At 37.3% G+C, this 19,134-nt stretch overlaps 1 protein-coding gene across 5 annotated transcripts in view; it reads left to right on the top strand.

The window, feature by feature from the left end:
• CLSTN1 (calsyntenin 1) overlaps positions 1-19,134 on the top strand; it is a 51,041-nt gene that overhangs the window by 16,855 nt on the left and 15,052 nt on the right. For 3 of the 5 annotated variants that reach the window (XM_054222298.1, XM_054222293.1, XM_054222296.1), the window contains exons 2-8: positions 3,976-4,098; positions 11,001-11,030; positions 12,448-12,643; positions 14,709-14,917; positions 15,914-16,063; positions 16,158-16,343; positions 17,516-17,764. In XM_054222298.1, coding sequence (XP_054078273.1) covers positions 3,976-4,098; positions 11,001-11,030; positions 12,448-12,643; positions 14,709-14,917; positions 15,914-16,063; positions 16,158-16,343; positions 17,516-17,764 — 1,143 coding nt within the window. The remainder of the gene's footprint in view (positions 1-3,975; positions 4,099-11,000; positions 11,031-12,447; positions 12,644-14,708; positions 14,918-15,913; positions 16,064-16,157; positions 16,344-17,515; positions 17,765-19,134) is intronic. The other 2 variants (XM_054222295.1, XM_054222297.1) reach the window with 1 other exon arrangement.

Genomic DNA, 19,134 nt, shown 5'->3' on the forward strand with positions numbered 1-19,134 from the left:
ACCCCATTGCCCTGCCTAAGTACTCATTTACGTTCGTTAATTCTTTTAAACAGCAGGAAAATGTTGCTGCTAGTTGATCTGATGGATTGCATTCTGCAGCATCAGCTGTTGCTCTTGGTGAAGCATCCTTTCTGTAAAGGTACATTCTGTTTCTGTAGAATAGTCAGTATTGGTAAAAGCTGGTCTGTTCAATTTCGTGAGAAACTGAGCACACTTACCTACAGTGAATGGTATTTTAAAAACTGGTGTTCAAGGCACACATCCCATCAGGCACCAATTCCCTTTTCTCCTCTAGCTTAGCGGCAATTATCTTTAGATAAACCAAGTTAGACAGGTGGCTTGTGCTCACCTTGCTGATGCACGTTCAGTCATTGCTTGGCAGCAGTGAAGGGTCTAGCATGAGCTTTACAATTCAATTTGCTACCTGGAAAAAGAGATATGCTTAGCTGTCTTTTAAATTCTTTTGGCCGCTAAAAGCTAAGTAGAAGTCAGCATGCTGTGTCGTGCCAGGGTGGCTTCCCCCACTTGACTAGATTAAATGCTAGTTGGGATTTACAACAGATTCCAGTTGAGGCGCTTACAAATAGTGTGAATATTGTATTTCAAGGAAACTAGTGTAGTTTATCCCAGTTAAATGGCAAGGGATTAACAGCTCAGGGCACTTTGTTAGCGTCAAGCTTGGAGTAGGCTGACTGTTTTGGTTTGAAATTAACAGCCTGGCTTTGAACAGCTTTCTACGTAGATTTCAGGAGTTTTGTGACAATTAAAGAGGAAAAAATGTGAAAGGGTAGTTTTCAGTCCAACATTTAATAGTATTTAAGCCAGCTGAGATCAGAATAATACTTGGTTCAACGCCACAGTTGGTTCAGGGGAAGCAGTAATGTATCGCTTGTAAACTATGCCTCATATTTCAAATGTTAGCTTGAGAATTCCTTACAGCATCTGGTTATGTTGGAGTCAGTAGATCACAAATATGGATAACGGGCCTTTCCTGGATATTCAGCAGTAAGTTTGGTGTTTTAAAATCCGGTGATGTTTAGCCTTCATAAAAACAAAGGGATTTAAGCTTTATGTTTTAAAATCTGGTGATGTTTTAGCCTTCCTAAACACAAAGGGGCTTAAGCTTTATGATTTTATTGTCTAGAGCACAATAAAAGGACATGACTTTGCTTTTAACTGGGCCTGTTGTTTGAAGGTTCACTAGACTCTGCAGATGCTTAGCGCACTCATAATTCTGTTCATATGTGGTTACTGTACTTTAAGCTTTTATAGATCTCCCTGCCCTACAGTAGTGGGATTTACTGAAGGTTGCTAAATTAGGAGGTTTCTCAATGTGTAAAAAAAAATAATAATAATTGTAATCTACGTTCAGAGGGATTAGAATGGAGATGGAGTTTTTTCTGGCAGAGATCTGTTCTAGTATTTTGTTCTAGGTCCTTGCAAAGACTAAGGTGAACAGATTAAAGGACTCTGATATGTCCAGTTGAGGTGTAACTGAATTAGTGAAACACTTTTCTTTAGGCGGGATTTGAATTGAGAGACATGTTTCAAATGGAGACTCGCACTTCAGCAGTCATTGGTGCCTTCTGTCCGAGGAAGGAATGATGTGTTTTTTCCCTTCGAGCATGACGAAGTTTGTTTTAAAACGCCAAGTTCCTTGGAGGGTGCTGCAGCAGTGTACTTCGCTGGGTAAATAGAACAATGTGGCTGACATTTAGCTGGCTATTTGGTATGCTGAATATTGAAAGCATGCCCATGTGAATGTATTGAGGCAATAAAGATAGTGTTGCCATATTGAGTAAAACCACATGTCAGTAATTAAACACTGTTTGCATTAAAATAGTTTGTTGTGAGTTCTTTTTTGTTGCGTTATTATGCATGAAGATATTATATCCTGTCTATCAGTTCTTTGCTACTAACAAGTAAAAGATTGCAGATGAAAGCATATTGGGAGAGTATTATGGTTTCCTGTATGAGTTCTCTACCTCGAGGCTTAATCATTTTTTTGTGTCCTTTTATCACTGTTTTTTTTAATTCTCCTGGGTAAGCATATGACAGACATCATGAGTCCATTTTAGTTTGTTGTACAGGCAGGATTCAAAAGTCTAGGTTAGCCTTCCATCTCTGCCTCTCTTGGCAATCTGCTTATATAGCCCTTTAGAAAGGTGAAATGGAGGACTCAGCTGTTGAATAGTGTTCTAGCTGTAGCATATACTTTGTTGTGATTGCACAGGCATTTATTTCAGGAGTTGTATGTACTCATGAACTCACAACCGTAACCCTTCTCATGAAGACCAAAATCTGGGTGATGTCACCTATTGAATGCTGTTTGGTATGTTTGTTACAACCTCTACCAAAGGATTTCTTATATTTGAATATACATCATTTGCCGATGATGATTTGGTTTTGTATGGTAAGGAGCAGTTTTCGTGCCCTCTACATGAATGTTTTCCATAGGTTTAAGCAGCTAGGTATGTACAACCTTCTAGAATTAGATCTGTGGAAATAGTATTAATTTAAGAAGCAAGAGTATGTGCTAGTGTAAGAGGTTTTTTGAAGTAGCAGACACAATTTACCCAGAACAACTTGGGTGAAACTGATGCATGTAGAACCTCGGGATGAAGAGAGCTAGACCAAGAGAAGCAATATATATTCAACTATCAAGAAGAATTAGTTGTTATCCCACATATACTGGTTTTGTGGACTTGCTGCGTTCATCTTTGGAGAGCGTAACATAAACATAAATATTTAATAATCAAGGCTTGCTCACATTGGTTTGTCGTGTAGCAGATGATAACCCAGTAGGTAATATATGATTTTGTCTTGCATCTTTCGTGCTGTACTAGAAAAACCTATTTTTGCAAGCTGACAAGGAAAGATACTGCATTTCTTTGCAGCAGAGGAAGATGACCAGTCATCTCAAACATACTCAAGTGATTGGTTTGCAGATTCTTCTCTGCAGAATTGAAGGATGCTTTTATGGGGGACCTTCATATAAAAAGTAGTCCATATTTGCTCATATTTCAAGGCATTCTATTAGATGACAGAACAGGCCTGGGATTTTGGTCCATTCTTCCAGTAGTGTTTGAAACCTGCATTAGGCATGTGTTGGATTAAAGACTACAAAGTACAAGTCCTCCAAACCCAGCAGGGCCTGGGGTGCTTCCGTTGCATCTCTGCAGCTGAGGTGTGGGACTGCAAAGCTGGTGTCTTCCCCTTTTCGATTTTTTCGTTTGCCTCTCCTCCCTCTCCCTTTCTTGCATTTTGCATAGTTCCCTAGATTCAGCAGAACTCCTGGAGTCATCCTTTGCCTGGGATGCCCTATAAATGATCGGTAAAACTGATACCAGCAGTTCTAGGTATAGATCTTATACTGGGACTGAAATAGCTGTCATCCCCTGTCTGTTTCTTCAGCAAATGTCCTTAGGCCTTGTACAGAAATTAGTTAAGTTTGATCTCTTTTCCACCAGTTCTCTTAATGATAATAAAAGACCCCATAGAAGACAAAGTGCTGAAACTAGAAAAAACTTTCACATTCTGAAGAATAGTCCACCAACTGGGTCCCATTTTTCAAGTTGGAGAGAAGTAGAATGTGAACAAACCCTTGTGTTCCATGTCGGCCAGTCTTTTCGTCTGGTGCTGAATATAGGATTTTCTGGTGTCATGCCTGGCACTGATGGCAGCAGTTCCCCATCACTGTTAGGTTTTTGAATTGCACTTCGGGGGCATTTTAAATCCCAGCATAGTTAGAGACTAATTCAGATTCTCCGAGTAACTTTTGGAAAGACTACAGGGACACTGAACTCTTCTGAACATTCTTAACCAGAATTTTGTGCCAAATTTTTTAATTTAGTAAAACACTGATTGAGATTTAGAAAAATGAAAGAGGAAAATACCGAAGTCAGTATTATAAAGCATTTTTTAAAGAAGTTGTGGTTTCAAACGTTTTGACTTTGTACTTCGTTTTCCTTTCAGTTAACAAGCATAAGCCATGGATTGAAACAACCTATCATGGTATAGTTACAGAAAATGACAACACGGTGCTCTTGGATCCCCCTTTAATAGCCCTGGACAAAGATGCGCCTCTGCGTTTTGCAGGTAAAGAATTCATCTGCATTTCTTTTTTAACAAGTGGAAATGCTTTCTTGATGACAAATGCTGTGTGTTACTAGTGTGTTATCCCTAACAGTCGCATAATGTTTCAAAGCTTTTAGACCCTAGGAAATGTTTGTACATGAACCAGAGTTTTGTTTCATATTTACAGCCATAAATATACAGCTGTATCCGGATATCCAGACCAGAGAGTACTCTATATTGCAGATACTCTGTGCTTCTTTCAGTTTCATGTGTCTATGTTATTTTTTTCTGTTTTGTTGGGGTTTATTTGTTGGTTTTTTTTCTTTTTTTGCATTGTGTCTAACCTTTTCCTCAGTCCTCTGGCCTCCACATTTCACAGCATTCAGTCTGGGAGTTCTGAAGCAATTATTTCCTTATTGTTCTGAAGAGAGTTTTTTGTTTTCTTAGTGTTTTTGATTTGTGTCTTAATGGGTTGAAAACAGTAATTCTAGAATTAAAACTGCATTTCTTCTGTGTAGTATTTGAACTGAGAATTCCTGTAGACATCTAGACTTTCTGTGATAAGCTGGCTTAGTGGTTTGGGGCATTCTAAAAAATGGAAGGCCTCTTCTACCTGGAGAAAAGGCTCTTTCTCCTCTAACAAAGAATATAGAGAATGATACACAAGCCATTTGCAAAATGTAGGCTAACTCTTGACTTTCAACGTAGGACTAATAGATGACAGTTTTCTTACAAACTTCCACAGTAGTTTTGGTTTTTTGTTTTTTGGTTTGTTTTTTTTCTGGAAACTACTGTTTAAGAGTAGTGTATTCATTAATTGGAGGTAGTGCTATGGAAAGTACATTTTTGGTTTGACAAAGTATTAGAAAACTGTGTTTGAAGAATACCATCAGGCATTTGCAGGTATTTAAATTAGTTGTAGCAGAAACACAAGCTTAAATTAGATACTTGCAGAAGCTTACTTGGTTAAGTAAAATTTTAGATTTAAGAATCCTATTAAAATACCTAGAAGATGTGACATTAGCCATTGAACATAGAACATCGCTTAGCCTGGCTTCAAGGAGGAAGTGACAGAAAAAGAGTGATTAAATTAACAGCCATTTGAAACATTCGGCATGCTAACTGCATTGTGTGCTACAGTATTGTGGCAATTCAGTCACAATTTCTTAAAGTGGTACTTAAAGTAACAGTTTTGTTGCATTATCATAAGGCTGTAATTATCTTCAAGGCTGCCTTACAAATTCAGGAAGTTCAGAGATAATGGTAAATCTCTGAAATTCAAACTTACTCATGTATTGGGTACACATGGCAGAGGCTCTTGAGTTATCTTAACTGGAAATAAAACTGCTGTCTATGAACAAAAAAACCTCATTTCCAAATGAAGAAGGTTGTGTTGGGAGACACAAAATCTATTAAGTTAGAAGAGGTATAGGAAGTCTGACTTGCATTCTTGGCGATTAGGAGAATATGAATCATCTCTCGCCGTTCTTCAGCGCTTTAAATGTAGGCACTGGTAGTTTGGCAGCATTGAACAGATTTTGGAAATGGCGTTTTTATACCTCTTGGTGAATAGTGAAGTTTTCTTGAGTGCTGAATATCAGGAAGCTTTAGGAACGTACTGGCAGAATATCTTCAAATATATTGTCAAATCTGCAGAGGACAATCCAATGTCAAAGCATCTGTTCAAATGAGACGGCTTTCCCATTGTGTTGATCTAAATTGTATAAACCTGTTTTCATTTAATGAACATTTTTACCAACTGGAGGTTGGTTTTATTAAACGTTTGTATAAACATGGTATATTTTGGCTTTCAAAAACTAACAATTGTTAAGCATCAGGAGAACAGTGGATTTAAAATAGTTAAATTCTGAGTATAGCACACTAACGTTGTTAGGAAATTTTCTTCGCTGTGACTCTGTTAGATTTGAATTGTGTAAATTTTGAATGACTGTGCTATGGGAATCTGTAAAAGTATTCATCTACCATTAAATGGAACAATACTTGAATCTGTCTTTGAGGAGACCAAGTGTGGGAGTGGTGTTGAATCAGCGTTATCGATTCTGGTGCGTGGTGCTGTAGTCATGTCCTAGGACGGAGAATAGCATTATTATTGTCCAGCAGCATCTCTGTGGGTGATTAAGTGTGAGAAGCCCATCAGATCAGTGACATGTTTTCACAGCAAAACAAAGCGTTTTCAGGATTAAATGGCTGTTTCAGCCCTAACTGGTGTATTCTTACTTATAAATCAAATTTATTTGTGCTTCAAAAGGTTGGATATTTTAATTAACTGTGCCCCCTAGCTGAGCTGTGAAACTTCTGAACTGTCTGCAGGTTTGAAATACTTTAAATAGAGCTTTTTTGCTTTATTTCAATTTTGTGCATGTCGAAACATCTTGAAACCACTTCATTTAAATGCTTTGTAGTAGATGAACTGTGGGGCAAGTAAAAGTAGTATTTTATTGCTTTGCTCATTGTGGGTAGGATCCTAAAATTCAGATGTGCAAAAATAAGTAGCGCTATATTGGCTTTTATTTCTAGGGTAATTTGTATGATTTTACATCTGAAATGACACGCTTTTGAAAACAGTTTGAATACAGTCATGCCAGGTTGCCTCATTGTACTGCCTGATGTGGAGGGACCTCCTGTCTTTTGTACCGTGAGTGTTACAGATCCGCCTGAGAAGGCAGTGACCATTCTCCTTCCTTAGTGAAAGTTTTCTACATTACAAATCAATTCATGTTGGAATTTGTTACAAAACGGTTTTGCTGAAAAAATAAAATAAAGAACAGCTACGTTTTCTATTGCACAGTACAGTAATTTGTGTCTAAAATCAGTTTAACGCTATAGCTCTCAGTATGGATTTGCCCTTTACTATACAAAAAGAAACAGTTTTTATTGCATTTGAAACAAACAATATTGTACCTGGATGCCTTCACGTGGCTAAACGTGTTTTGTTATGAGAGTGTAATGCAGGGTCTTGCTAGCAAGGTGTTTGAAATGTTTCCCTTGTGGAAGGAAATGTTTCCTTGTGTTTTTTGATGTGTCTGTAGTAGGGTTTTAATCCCTCTTCCCCCCCCATGGAGAAAACCACTTTTCTACCACAATACTTTATTTTCCCTTTGCTGCTCTAGGATGCAAGAAGTGTTTTTGTGGGGGTTAGGAATTTTTTGACTTAGAGCGTGAATATGCATAGAGCTTGGAAAATGGATCTTGCAGAATCTCTTATTCATCCTTTAAAAAAACCACCCCAAAAATCTAGCAAGGCTTTCTGTCAGCCTCTCCCCAGGGGTGTGGGTGGTTCCCACTTTCCGTGGGCAAGTGCTGCTGCCGCGATTCCAGGCGGCACCTCCAGCCCGGCTGTGCTCAGGACAGGGAGCTATGCTGACACCCTGTTGGTAACACTGCGCTCGGCTGTGTGATGGCTGTAAAGGAATCATATGTAGAGAAGATGAATGGCACTGTTTAATCGAACAGAGAAAGATTTTGATCTTGGCACATCCAGTGAGCGTACAACAAATACGTTGCACAGCCGGTTGTCAAACCAAAGGGGAAATTTCGTTGCAATGGTATTCTAGCCACTTTTGCATGCATGCATGAAATGACATTTTGTTTTGTACCTACCACGCGTACAAATACAAATTGAAATGGAGGTAGGGCTAATTGTGAAATTTAAAATCAGTTTGCTTTATTAAGTTTTGTATGGTACTAAAAAATACTTGTTTAAGAGGTGTTCTACAGGTATTGAAATGGGAGGCTTTCCTGAAAGCTTTGCATGATCCTTATGTAGACTGCTGCTTGGTTAGAGCTGGGAGAGTACACTTCCACTCCCACGGAATGGAAATGTAGAGGGATAGCTGACTCGAGAGTTTGAAGAGTGTCTAGTCAAATACTGCATGTCCACTTTAAATATCTTATGAAACTTTTTTATAACTATATGATATAATTAAGTATTTTACATCATTACATCCTAAAAGTACAGAAAGAGATAAAACAGTAAAACCCAACAAAATGTGAAAATTCCAGCAAATCCTTATTGTCATTTGATTGTGCTACACTGGAAACGAGAAATACCAAATGCCTTTTAGGATACAGGATTACTGTATGTTTTCTGGCTAAGTAAGTTCCACAAACCTGTGTTAGCTGTAAAATGAAATGTTCTTTCAACTGTAATTACAGCTGGGTGAAACACTGTAAAGGGCTATCCTAGTTACAGTTTATTTAACTGAACAATTTCGAATATATCAAATATAAACTAATTTACGGATTGATCACCATTCTATTCTAAGATTAGGAGAGGTAGAAATTTATTTCAGTAATGTATCTCAACTTCAGAATGAGATGAGAAAAAGCATTAAGCACATATGACAGAGCATGGAACCTTAGGGAGCGTGGTATGGGACTAAGTTTACTTAAAGGCAATAAAAAAAATTCACTGCCAAGAATTCTATAGTTCCAGAAGAGCGTTACCTATACTATATAAATATATGCATTTTATAACTGAGATGAAGATTAATGTCAGCGTGTACGAGAATTTTAATCTGTAAATTGTCTACTTGTCTTGAAACAGCTGTGTAAGAGTCTAATATATTTTTGAGAAAGGAGAGGGAGCTCTAATTTTTGAAATATTTTGTAATTTAGAGAATTATTCCTTTTTGCTTCTTTTCATTGCAGAGACACTTTGAAGAAGGGAGCTTAAAAAGGCTGCTAGGTTGGGGGCTCTGTTTGCTTATTTAGAGCACTTACATCATAAGTAACACCATAGTTCTTACGCATTTTAAGTTTTTCGGTCACAAGAACCTTGTCTGTGTAGTAATAAAAGGGCTTTTTGTTAACCTTACTAGTGTGTGAAGTGGAAAATACGATTGTATCAGGTCAGTTATTGTGCTGAGAAACATCTGCCAGGAATTGAGCTATAGTACACCTTGAACAGAAGCTTTACACCTTAAAAAGCATCTGGAGACACAGAGATGTTTGCCAGAGAGCTTATTTATGTCTTATGCTCAGGAGCCAAAAATATAAAGCCTGAACTTCCTGTCAGCCAAATGGGGGTTGCTGCCAGACTTAAAGGTCACTTCCGATGATAAAGAACCGACTGGGTTTTAAACAGCCTCCCCTTATCCAAATAGGTAGTTGCTGCATTAGTACACTTCTCCCTCTTCTCTCCATTATCAGGCTTTCTGCTTTAATGCTCCCTTCCATATATTTTTTTTCCCTGTAATCGTAATATTTCATACCCAGTGCTTGACTCTCAAGGTTAGAGTTACTGGAAAGGATCAGGGAAGTTGGTGTGAGGAGTAAGAGATGTGGAGTATTGAAAAACTTGCAGTTGGAATGTCGCTTCTGGCTAATCAGTGGTGTCAGCCATGAATTTAAGCAATGCAAACTTTTCTTGAATGATCCTATTGCCAAAATGCATTAAGATCTGTGATTATATTTATATCTTGTGTAAGAATAGACTGAAATAAATTATGTGGGTGCCACAAGAGGCAGCATAGTTGATTCGTTAAAATAAAGAGCTGGTTATAAATCTAGGGATTACCTGAAGTGAGTTTCAGGGAGAACCTAATGAGAGTTATTTCAGAAACTGTCTCCTTTTAAAATGAAGGACTATAAATCACGATACATTTTAAGGTATTTTCCCTTAATTATATTTCTGCTTCAACATTAAATTGTAAATTAGCCTTTTTTTTTTTCTCTGTAACTACAGTGCCTCATCTCTTAAGGCCAGTCTAGTATGGAGACTTGAATAACTGTGTTACTGCAAGTTGTTTGAAATGTGTGAGAATTAACAGGAGATCTGCCAGAAGTGATTTTAAGGTTACAGGTCTGCTTTGTTGTACTGGAATTCAGGTCAAAGGTGATGGTAATGAGAGAAAAAAATTGATATGCTGGATGATATGTAAAAGGTGGTAGTTTGGGGGCTTAACAGACTGTGATTTCCAGGGGAAGTGAAGAAGAGGGTTAATTGTCTTTTCATTAAAACAGTGAAACCATTCCAGGTGCCTGTCACAAGTCTTTGTGATAATACCGTTGTAAAACTCCATTATATCTGAGATGTCCTCATAAGCGTGGAACATCCAGGACACTGCGGAAGCCTGTACTTTTCTGGAGTGGCTGGGGGGACAAGGCAGGCTGCTCTAGGGCATCCTCGGTACTGGTAGATGAGTATATTTGAGTAGCCAAACCTCTTCTGTCCAGCATTACAGTATTTCGGCAGTAGAATAAAATGATAGAAACTATTAGTTGCTTGTTTAACCTGGAAAAGCAATATGCTGCTAGGAAAATACATGGCTCCCCCCGTTACATTAAAGATTTTATGTTCATCAGGATCACAATTTAATGTATGTATTTTTTAATCATGAATTATGGCAGTACTGTCAAGTTGAGTTTGATGTAGAATTTAAATCTTGCAAATGCTAGGTGTTATACAACCTATACCAATAAAAATTTATGTGGAAACAAGGGGAGAATGAAGTTTTTTAACTGTAGAAACACGGTGGTTTTGGTATAATAGATAAAAGCTTGTTTAAATTGTTTAATGTCTCCTTTAAATAGAATAGTATAAGTAAATTCTGATAAATTCTACTTTATGGATAGTTCTTCATCAACATGGAACTTTGAAAATATCTTTTGTTTAGCAGTTGGTATTATTAAAAAAAAAAAAAAAAGAAAAAAGAAGCCTTTTGATAAGCTTACTAAATGCTTCAAAATTCTACAAATGACAACCTGGAATTAAAAGATTAAATCATATTTAACGTAACTAAAACTAAAATGGTAACAGTTACACCAGATCACCACTGGAATTTTAAACTACAATTTTTCCAAAGCTTTTCTGTGTAATGTGTGCATCTTTTGCCTTTTCCTTATTTGCTCCCTTTCAACCTTTCCTGTTACTGACTTGGGTTTATCTTTTCTCCCTTTAGAGAGTTTTGAGGTGACAGTCACCAAAGAAGGTGATAAAGGGTTCTTTCTATCCCTTTTATGAATATTAACCTACTAACTTTGGTTATGAAATGGGGAATCAGCACTTAAACAGAAGATCCTGTCATGCTCTTTTGTCCCATTTATTCTCCCAGTTTTTTTCTATTTTAAAATATATTGATAAAAACCGTTGTGTAACCAAACCCTTGGTTAGAAATATCTGTAAATCAGACATCCATTTGAACCATTTGGGATTATTGTACATTGTATGGACACTGAAGAAGTTGTTTTGGGGGAAATTAGCGTTTTCTGGTATTTTCACTGATAGCTTACTTCTTTGGGACATCTTAAGTTTTTTCGTATGCTTTGTAAATTAATATTTAACTGCCGAAGCATTGTAACACCTTCCCTGCAGTACACTTCTGTCAGTACGTACTTCAGTATTTTAAAATCTGATTTAAAAAAAAGGTATTTGATTACCTCTAGACAAGTTTACAGTAGGAGTGCATTCTTGGTACTATGATACCACTGCAGCTATAATAGCAAAATAGTGGTTTATGTTGGCATGAGAAAATCACCTTCAAAATGTAGTAAGTTATGCAGTTAAAAAGCAGTGTAGGTGATGAAACTGTTTATTGAATGGCTTTTGTTAGCACAGCTGGGTGTGCTTGGCTCACGCCGCATAGTGTGCTGGCGGATTGACCTGTCTGTGCCAGCAAGAGGTCTGGTAGTCTAATTTTAGGCTTAGATGGGTTTTAAAATGACGTACTAGGAACTTCTCTTGCAAGTTTGTTCGGATGAAGAGTTGGCATAGAAAGGAAAGCCTTCTTTGACTAACATATTTTGTCTGTGTTAGTAGATAGCTGTTGAAATGGATGCCTGAGAAGTTGGTATTTCTACCTTTCTCATTCAGTAGTTTTATTTTGATTCCCTAATTTTAGCCAGGTACATTGCACAGGAAGACTTTGTTCTTTGATCTGTTGACAGAATTTCTGTAATTATGGTGCTGAACCTGTACTTGAAGCTTTTTCATCCCTTGACTTGTAACTGTGCATTTTAACCTTTTGCTCTGGTCAAAATAAACAAGCTGCCCAGCTATTCCCAGTAGCTTGGCATAGAAGACGTTACCAGTGGCCTTGGCTGTATGCTCTTATAAGATCTACTTTTACCCTAGAGCTACCTCAAGTACTCCTGTGAAATGCCTGTCTACATTTCTCTTTTTCTCTTTTGTATTCCTGCATGAATGGATGCAAAGTAAACAAGTTGCTTGGAAGGCCGAAGTATGCTTCTTTTTACTAAAGTTCCCAGAAATCACCCATTTTAAAGCACAATGCTCTTGCTTTGTCCACAGACCCTCACAAACCCTTGGCTGCAAAATATTTGGTCATTTATTTTAAAAATGTGTAAGAATTTTGACCACTTCTAACCTCTCTTACTTTGAATCTGTAGGTGAGATCTGTGGATTTAAAATTCACGGGCAAAATGTTCCCTTTGAAGCAGTGGTAGTGGATAAATCCACTGGTGAGGGAATAATACGCTCCAAAGAAAAGCTTGACTGTGAACTCCAGAAGGACTACACTTTCACCATACAGGCTTATGACTGTGGAAAGGGACCAGATGGAGCGAATGCAAAAAAATCCCACAAGTAAGTAAATCTGTGGTGGGTTGAGGGGAAGTTGGCTTTCAAGTGGTCTCCTGCTCGTGGTGATTTATGGTTTGTGTATATGTAAATGTAAACCAAGTGTTAATGCTGGAAGACTGTCATATAATGGTAATATAAATAGCAGCAAAATGGAAATGAACTGTTTCAACATCTCTTTAGTTGTATTCTAGATGATACTGATTTATCCCTTGAGGTCTCTGAATTTACATGAGAAAATAGTGCGGGGATAGAAGCAGGAAAACTGTTGATATAGTTAAAATCTGGCTTGAATTGATAGAAAGAGTTCGCCTGGGATACCAAGCCCGGACATTGTTTGAGAATTCAGTTTCTAAAATCAGAAAACTGGTTCAAGAAGCCAATCCATATTAAACTTGACAAAATGGCAAAGAATACATGTTGCTGTCATTCCCAGCCAGCGTCGCCAAAAAAAAAGCAAGATCAATAGCATAAGGTTAATCTCTGCCTAGATTAAAGAATGGGAACAAAGCAATCTTTAGCTAATCTTTATCTAAAGAAAAAACCACAATGTAAAATGCTCTCTAGAAAATCCGCTTGAGAATAACTGTTTAACACCCTGGTGTAAACATCTGCAGAGCATGTGGAAGATTACTGTTTGTGTGAAGCAAGGAAGGGCATAAATAAGTGAGGAATAGACTAGCAGCACTCATCCTGGTGACTGATAGGGTCTTGTTACTCTATAGCTGTATGTTTCAAATAGTCAGCAGAAAGTTATCTCCTTAAGGATTACACTTATGGAAAAGAGGTATGCCCCTAAACTCTATTTGATATTCAATGTGTCTTTTGAAGAAAGAGTTCAAAGAGAAAGATGGCCACAAGTGTTTTGTTGGGTTGGCTGGAATTATATTCTTTGTTCAGTTTGATAGCGTGCAGTTCCTTCTCCGCCCTGTAGAACTTATCTGTATTTTTCTACCTGTGTTGGTTAATTGATTTTGGTTATCCAAATTCATGGCTGTGTAATGAACCAGTACAGGTCTAGCAGCATGCTTGGCAGCTCTTCTTTCCCCACAGCAGAATGATGAGTTTCCAAGATCGGCACCTACAAGCCTCTGTTGAAATTTATGGGTTTTTTGTGGCTTTTAACCATCTTGGAGTTTAGCTCTTAAAGTTGGGAATATAAAGTGTCTTTGGTACAGAAAGCCATTTTTTGTGGCATTTATTTAGCACATAGGATAAAATAAAACATTAAAGATTTTTTAAATTTTTTTTTAGTATAAGCATTATAAAACTTTTGCTTTTATGGAAGGACTGTGGTGGTTGAATTCTTCATTAGCTTACATTCCAGATACTTTTCGTTATTCACCTTTTTTCTTTGGTCATTGACAGAAACTGTATTATTTTCGTATTCTCTGTATACCAACAATCAGTGACAAATGTGAAAGGTCAGAATTCAAGATCCAATCTGTTCAGGATTATCTAGCTAGCTATATGATGTGCTAAAGTGTGTCTTCTGCTTCTGTGATTCTTCCATTTAAATTGTCTGATATCTCATTCCTGCATCCAACAAATAAGCCAGTTTTCACTGACTTACACAGCTCAGTACTTCATTAGCAAAATAAAGCTAATCACACGCACTTGACTGAGCTCTTAGTCTACGAGCAGTCTGAATTGTCATTCTTGTTCACTTGAAATAAAAATTGGGTGTTTTATGTCAAATACTCTTGACAGCAGGAAAGAGCTGGGAGGATTGTGCTGTTTTAACAGAAGTAAAAGCCTATTTTGTCACAGCTGTATTTTGTTGTATTTCTGTAAAATGGCGGCAATGTAATAGTTGCGATACAAGGGTTTGGATTTTATTTGCAAATAAACAGTGATAGTAAACAATATCCTAGAACTACACTGAATTATATAGCAACAGACTGGAAAAATGTCCACTGCTTTCCTAGTTGAGATTGTTACTTTTATTAGTCATTGGTCACTTCTTTCAGGAGCTTAAATTCTGAAGGATAGCTTCATCTGTAAAAGAGGGGGCTGTTTTATCAGATTCCTTGAAATAGAAAGGAAACTGACCTTTCTGTTTTATTTCCAGAGCAACAGTACATATTCAGGTGAACGATGTTAATGAATATGCTCCTGTGTTCAAAGAGAAGTCATACAAGGCCACGGTTATTGAAGGCAAGCGGTATGACAACATCCTGAAAGTGGAAGCAGTGGATGCAGATTGTTCACCTCAGTTCAGCCAGATTTGCAATTATGAAATTGTAACTCCGGATGTACCTTTTGCTATTGACAAAGATGGTAAGAACACGATGTGAGGTGGAGTGGGAATTACTATAATTTGCCGCCCTAAGAATAGGACTCCAAACTGGTCAGCGTAAAACTACAGCAACCCTGTTTTAACCCTTTCCTCCAACATAGCTAAAAGGAGGTGTTCACTTGAGCAGTTTGAATTGATAAGGAAAAGTGAGGTATCTTTCAATGCCAATACTGTGTGCTGTCTACTGAGGTAAGGAGCAGATGGTTGGTTGCATGTTTGTAGTTTCTTGTAAAATGCTTTTCAAAATAAAGGAAATATGGTAGCTGTATTATGTTTCAAACCAGCTCTTAGTAGGCTTGTGCTTTTTTTGCCTGTAGTTTTCTATTCTGTATTAGGATAGCTTTTGCTAATTAGCTTTCAAAAATGGGATTCCATGCGTATGCTTTTCATATTTGAGATGCTCATGTGGCTCTGGAGACTACAGTATCATGGTTATTGGTTTTGAAATGTAGTGATTTGTTGTCATTTCATATCCATTGCTGATCTGTGGACCTTTTGACTACTTCTAGGGGTTCAAGCAAGCTGATTAAGCAAAGCGAGACCATATTTAGTGAGCTTTAGTTTGAGTTTTTGGGGCATCCACATTGCCAATGGATAATTTTCATTGGTGTGCAAATTTAAAAAAGTTAGAGAGTCCTGGCACATGCCAAACAATTTATTTATCAGTTACCACCTATGAACGGTTTCATTTTGGGTAATATAATACACTGTTAAGAGCCTGACAAGTATATACCTGCTGTTCTGTGTATGTGTGCTCATCTCTGGATTTACGTAATTTTTAAGGATCTGGGCCTAATGTCTGGCATTGAGAAGTCAAATAGTGAAGGACTGTTTCGCTTGCAGGCGTATCTGTTGAAATCTCAGTTCCTATATGAAGTATATAGGTGGTACCTGGATGCATTTAATGTGGCAGTGACCCTGAAAAATTAGTAGACATTGACGTGTGATTATTGCTTTTTTTTTTCTTTGCGTCTCAGGTTATATAAAAAACACAGAAAAGTTAAATTATGGTAAAGAACATCAGTATAAACTGACAGTAACAGCATATGACTGTGGGAAGAAGAGAGCTGCTGAGGATGTGTTGGTTAAAATTAGCATTAAGCCTACATGCAAGCCTGGCTGGCAAGGTTAGTTTGATCTCCCTCCTAGCTGCTTTTAGCATTTGCCAGTACCTTTGGTTTAACATGAGAGATTTTTAATATTGTTTCTTTGGATCTACAGGTTGGAGCAAAAGAATAGAATATGAGCCTGGTACTGGTTCATTAGCTCTCTTCCCCAGTATGCGTTTGGAGACATGTGATGAGCCAATAACCTCAATTCAAGCAACAGTTGAGCTAGAAACCAACCATATTGGCAAAGGCTGTGATAGAGACACCTACTCTGAGAAATCCATTCACAGACTCTGTGGTAAGAATGCTTTTGTTAAAATAGTCTCTCTTGGTTATTGGTTTTTCTTTGAATATTATGTTAGACCACAAATCAATGAGTAGATATGGTCTTCATTTGCTTGTAGTTTCCTCCAGCTTTTTTCCTAGCAGGCAATAAAAAGCATGAAACTGGCCGAAGGTGACTTCTAAAATAATTCTCAAATGCAATAAAGAATCTTTTTCTTCTGCCTCTCCACTAGCTTATATAGACTAATAATTTCCCTCTTGTGAGATTCATGTTCAAGAGCTGAGAGAATGTTATATATGTGGAAGGGTATAGCCATTAAAACCTCTCTGTTTATCTGAGGCACGATGGATGTGAAGGACGCAATGTAAGAAATATTTGGTAAAAAAGTAGATGAGAAAACCGAAACAGCGTGGTTTGGAAAAAAACAGTTTACTTACGTCAGTTAAATTTACACTGTGCTTGCTCTAGGAATAAAGGGCACCTTGGCATCCATGTGTGCTGCAGTTAAAGGTCTTATGAAAAGTTTATGAATCCTTTGTAGCCAATATAGAAGAATTTCAATTACAGGACAAATTAGCACTGATGATTTATGTCTTCAGCTTCAGTTGAAGTTCAAAGTGTGAATACAGTGTAATCCTGGTTACAACCAAGCAATTCCTAAGCTATTCCCTGACTAGGTCACTATGACATTAATGATTTAGGCTTGAAGTGGGGGGAAAAAACAGCAAGCTGAGTACCTGCTGGGTATTGATATTATTAGACAGTGATCTGTGAGGGGATGCTTACGCATCCCTCTTCAACTGGATCGCTATTAGTCTTATAACTAATATAGTGTGAAGAGAAAGGCATCATGTTTGCGGGCCTGAGGGACAAGTGGTATTAATGTAATGGTTCCTGAGATAGAGGCAAAATAAGGTTCTATAGCTGCAGAGATAGTAAGCAAAACAATTTCCATGAGATTAGTTGTCTACCCAGAAGGTAAATTTATGGAAGTCATCATGGTATTAGATGTTTATTATTAGTGCCACAATATTTAAAAGGAGAATTGCTTGATGTGTGATGGTAGTGCATAATCCTGACAGTTGGTGCTGAAAAATTAGTGCTCAGAAAAACAGTTTGGTTTGAAACTATCTGTGATTGGTTTTAGGGTCTATGTTTTTTCATTCGAGTATTTTTTATTGTAGGCGCTTCTTCTGGCACAGCTGAGCTACTTCCCCCTCCAAGTAGTGCTGCTAACTGGACGATAGGACTTCCTACTGATAATGGTCATGACAGTGACCAAGTCTTTGAATTTAATGGCACACAAGCTGTGAAGATTCCAGATGGCGTTGTCACAGTCAATCTAAAAGAGCCCTTCATGATTTCAGTATGGATGAGGCATGGGCCTGGAACCAAAGAGAAAGAGACAATTCTGTGCAATTCAGACAAGACAGGTTTGTCAATACTTCAAATATAAACAGTCTCATTGTTGGGTTTTGTTTATTTGCTTTTATATGCTCTGGCAGCTATATGAGAACCTTAAGTTTTTTCTCTAGGTCAGGTTTTTCTTGGAAGTGAAATGAAGCGGACTGTAAAAGTCACTCTTTGTTGTGGTTACCTATGAAGGCATTGCCTTAGAATATCTAGCTTCAGATTAGGCAGATTTTTTTTTTTTTGTAATTCCATTTAAATTATTTTATGCATTTCTTTTTGCCCTGGTAGATGACTTATTCTGGCAACGCAGTCTCGATTTTGCATCTCCAAAGATAGCCTTATTCTTGATGCTGCCTAAAATTATTGATACATACATCAGGTTTAGTGGTAGCATTTGCTACTATTTTTTTTTTCTAGGAGGAGATAATTTCTCTTTCTGTAGTGATGAAGTTTTTTTCCCCACCCTGTGCATAATTTCAGTCTCTGTGAATGCTACAGACACAAACATTTTGAAGATACTATTAATAAGAAGGAAATTTGATAACCCTGTTTCCATTATTGCTGTCTAAAGGGGTAAAAGAATTCTTGTCTTTGTTAGCTGGAGCAGTGGATTTGTTCAATATATTAGAAGGATGCTTTATTTCAAAGGCTTCTAGGTTTTTCAAAGGAAATTATGCTGAATATAAAGCAAATGCAGCAGCACTCACCCTTAATTAAATTTTAACTGAAAATAAGAAAGATTTAACAGCACTTGTAATACCCTAAAAGCATTTCTTTGAACAGGAGAAAAGTGACTGTCATTCAGAACCAGGTACAAATATTCTCCTCTTTTCCATATCTTCACCCGGTCCTGTTAATCAAAACCCAAAACTTTTGGATTCATGGAAGTAAGCGAACTGGAGAAAAAAGGCAAATTTAACTACAATTTTTCCTGTTTTAAAGAAGCAGACCTTTAAAACAAATTTTCCTTTTTTATTCCTTGGTTTGACCTAACTATATAATTTTTGCAACAAATAGTTTCTGGTAGTAGAAATATAATTTGCATTCATTTCAATGGTATTTTATACAATATTGAAAGACTTGGAACTAGGTTTGTTGGAGGGAGGCAATTTGGGATATATTACACTGGAACAATACAGTCAGATATAATGCTGTCAGGCTGAAAGATTGATCTTGGTGTTTTTTCATTCCCTCCTGTCTTGACTCATCATGCCATGGAATGGATGACGCAGCTAAAATCTTTCTTTTCCTTATTCTTACTTGTTTCTGTAGCATCTCACCTTTGTATTTATTTTAAATGTTAAATCCTTTAGAGCTACGACTATGTAACTGTGTAGTTTTCTCTTAGGAAAGCACGTCCACCTGCCGTCATGTGTACCTGTTCCAAAAC

This window comes from Rissa tridactyla, chromosome 16 (assembly GCF_028500815.1).
Source record: "Rissa tridactyla isolate bRisTri1 chromosome 16, bRisTri1.patW.cur.20221130, whole genome shotgun sequence".
NCBI lineage: Eukaryota > Metazoa > Chordata > Aves > Charadriiformes > Laridae > Rissa > Rissa tridactyla.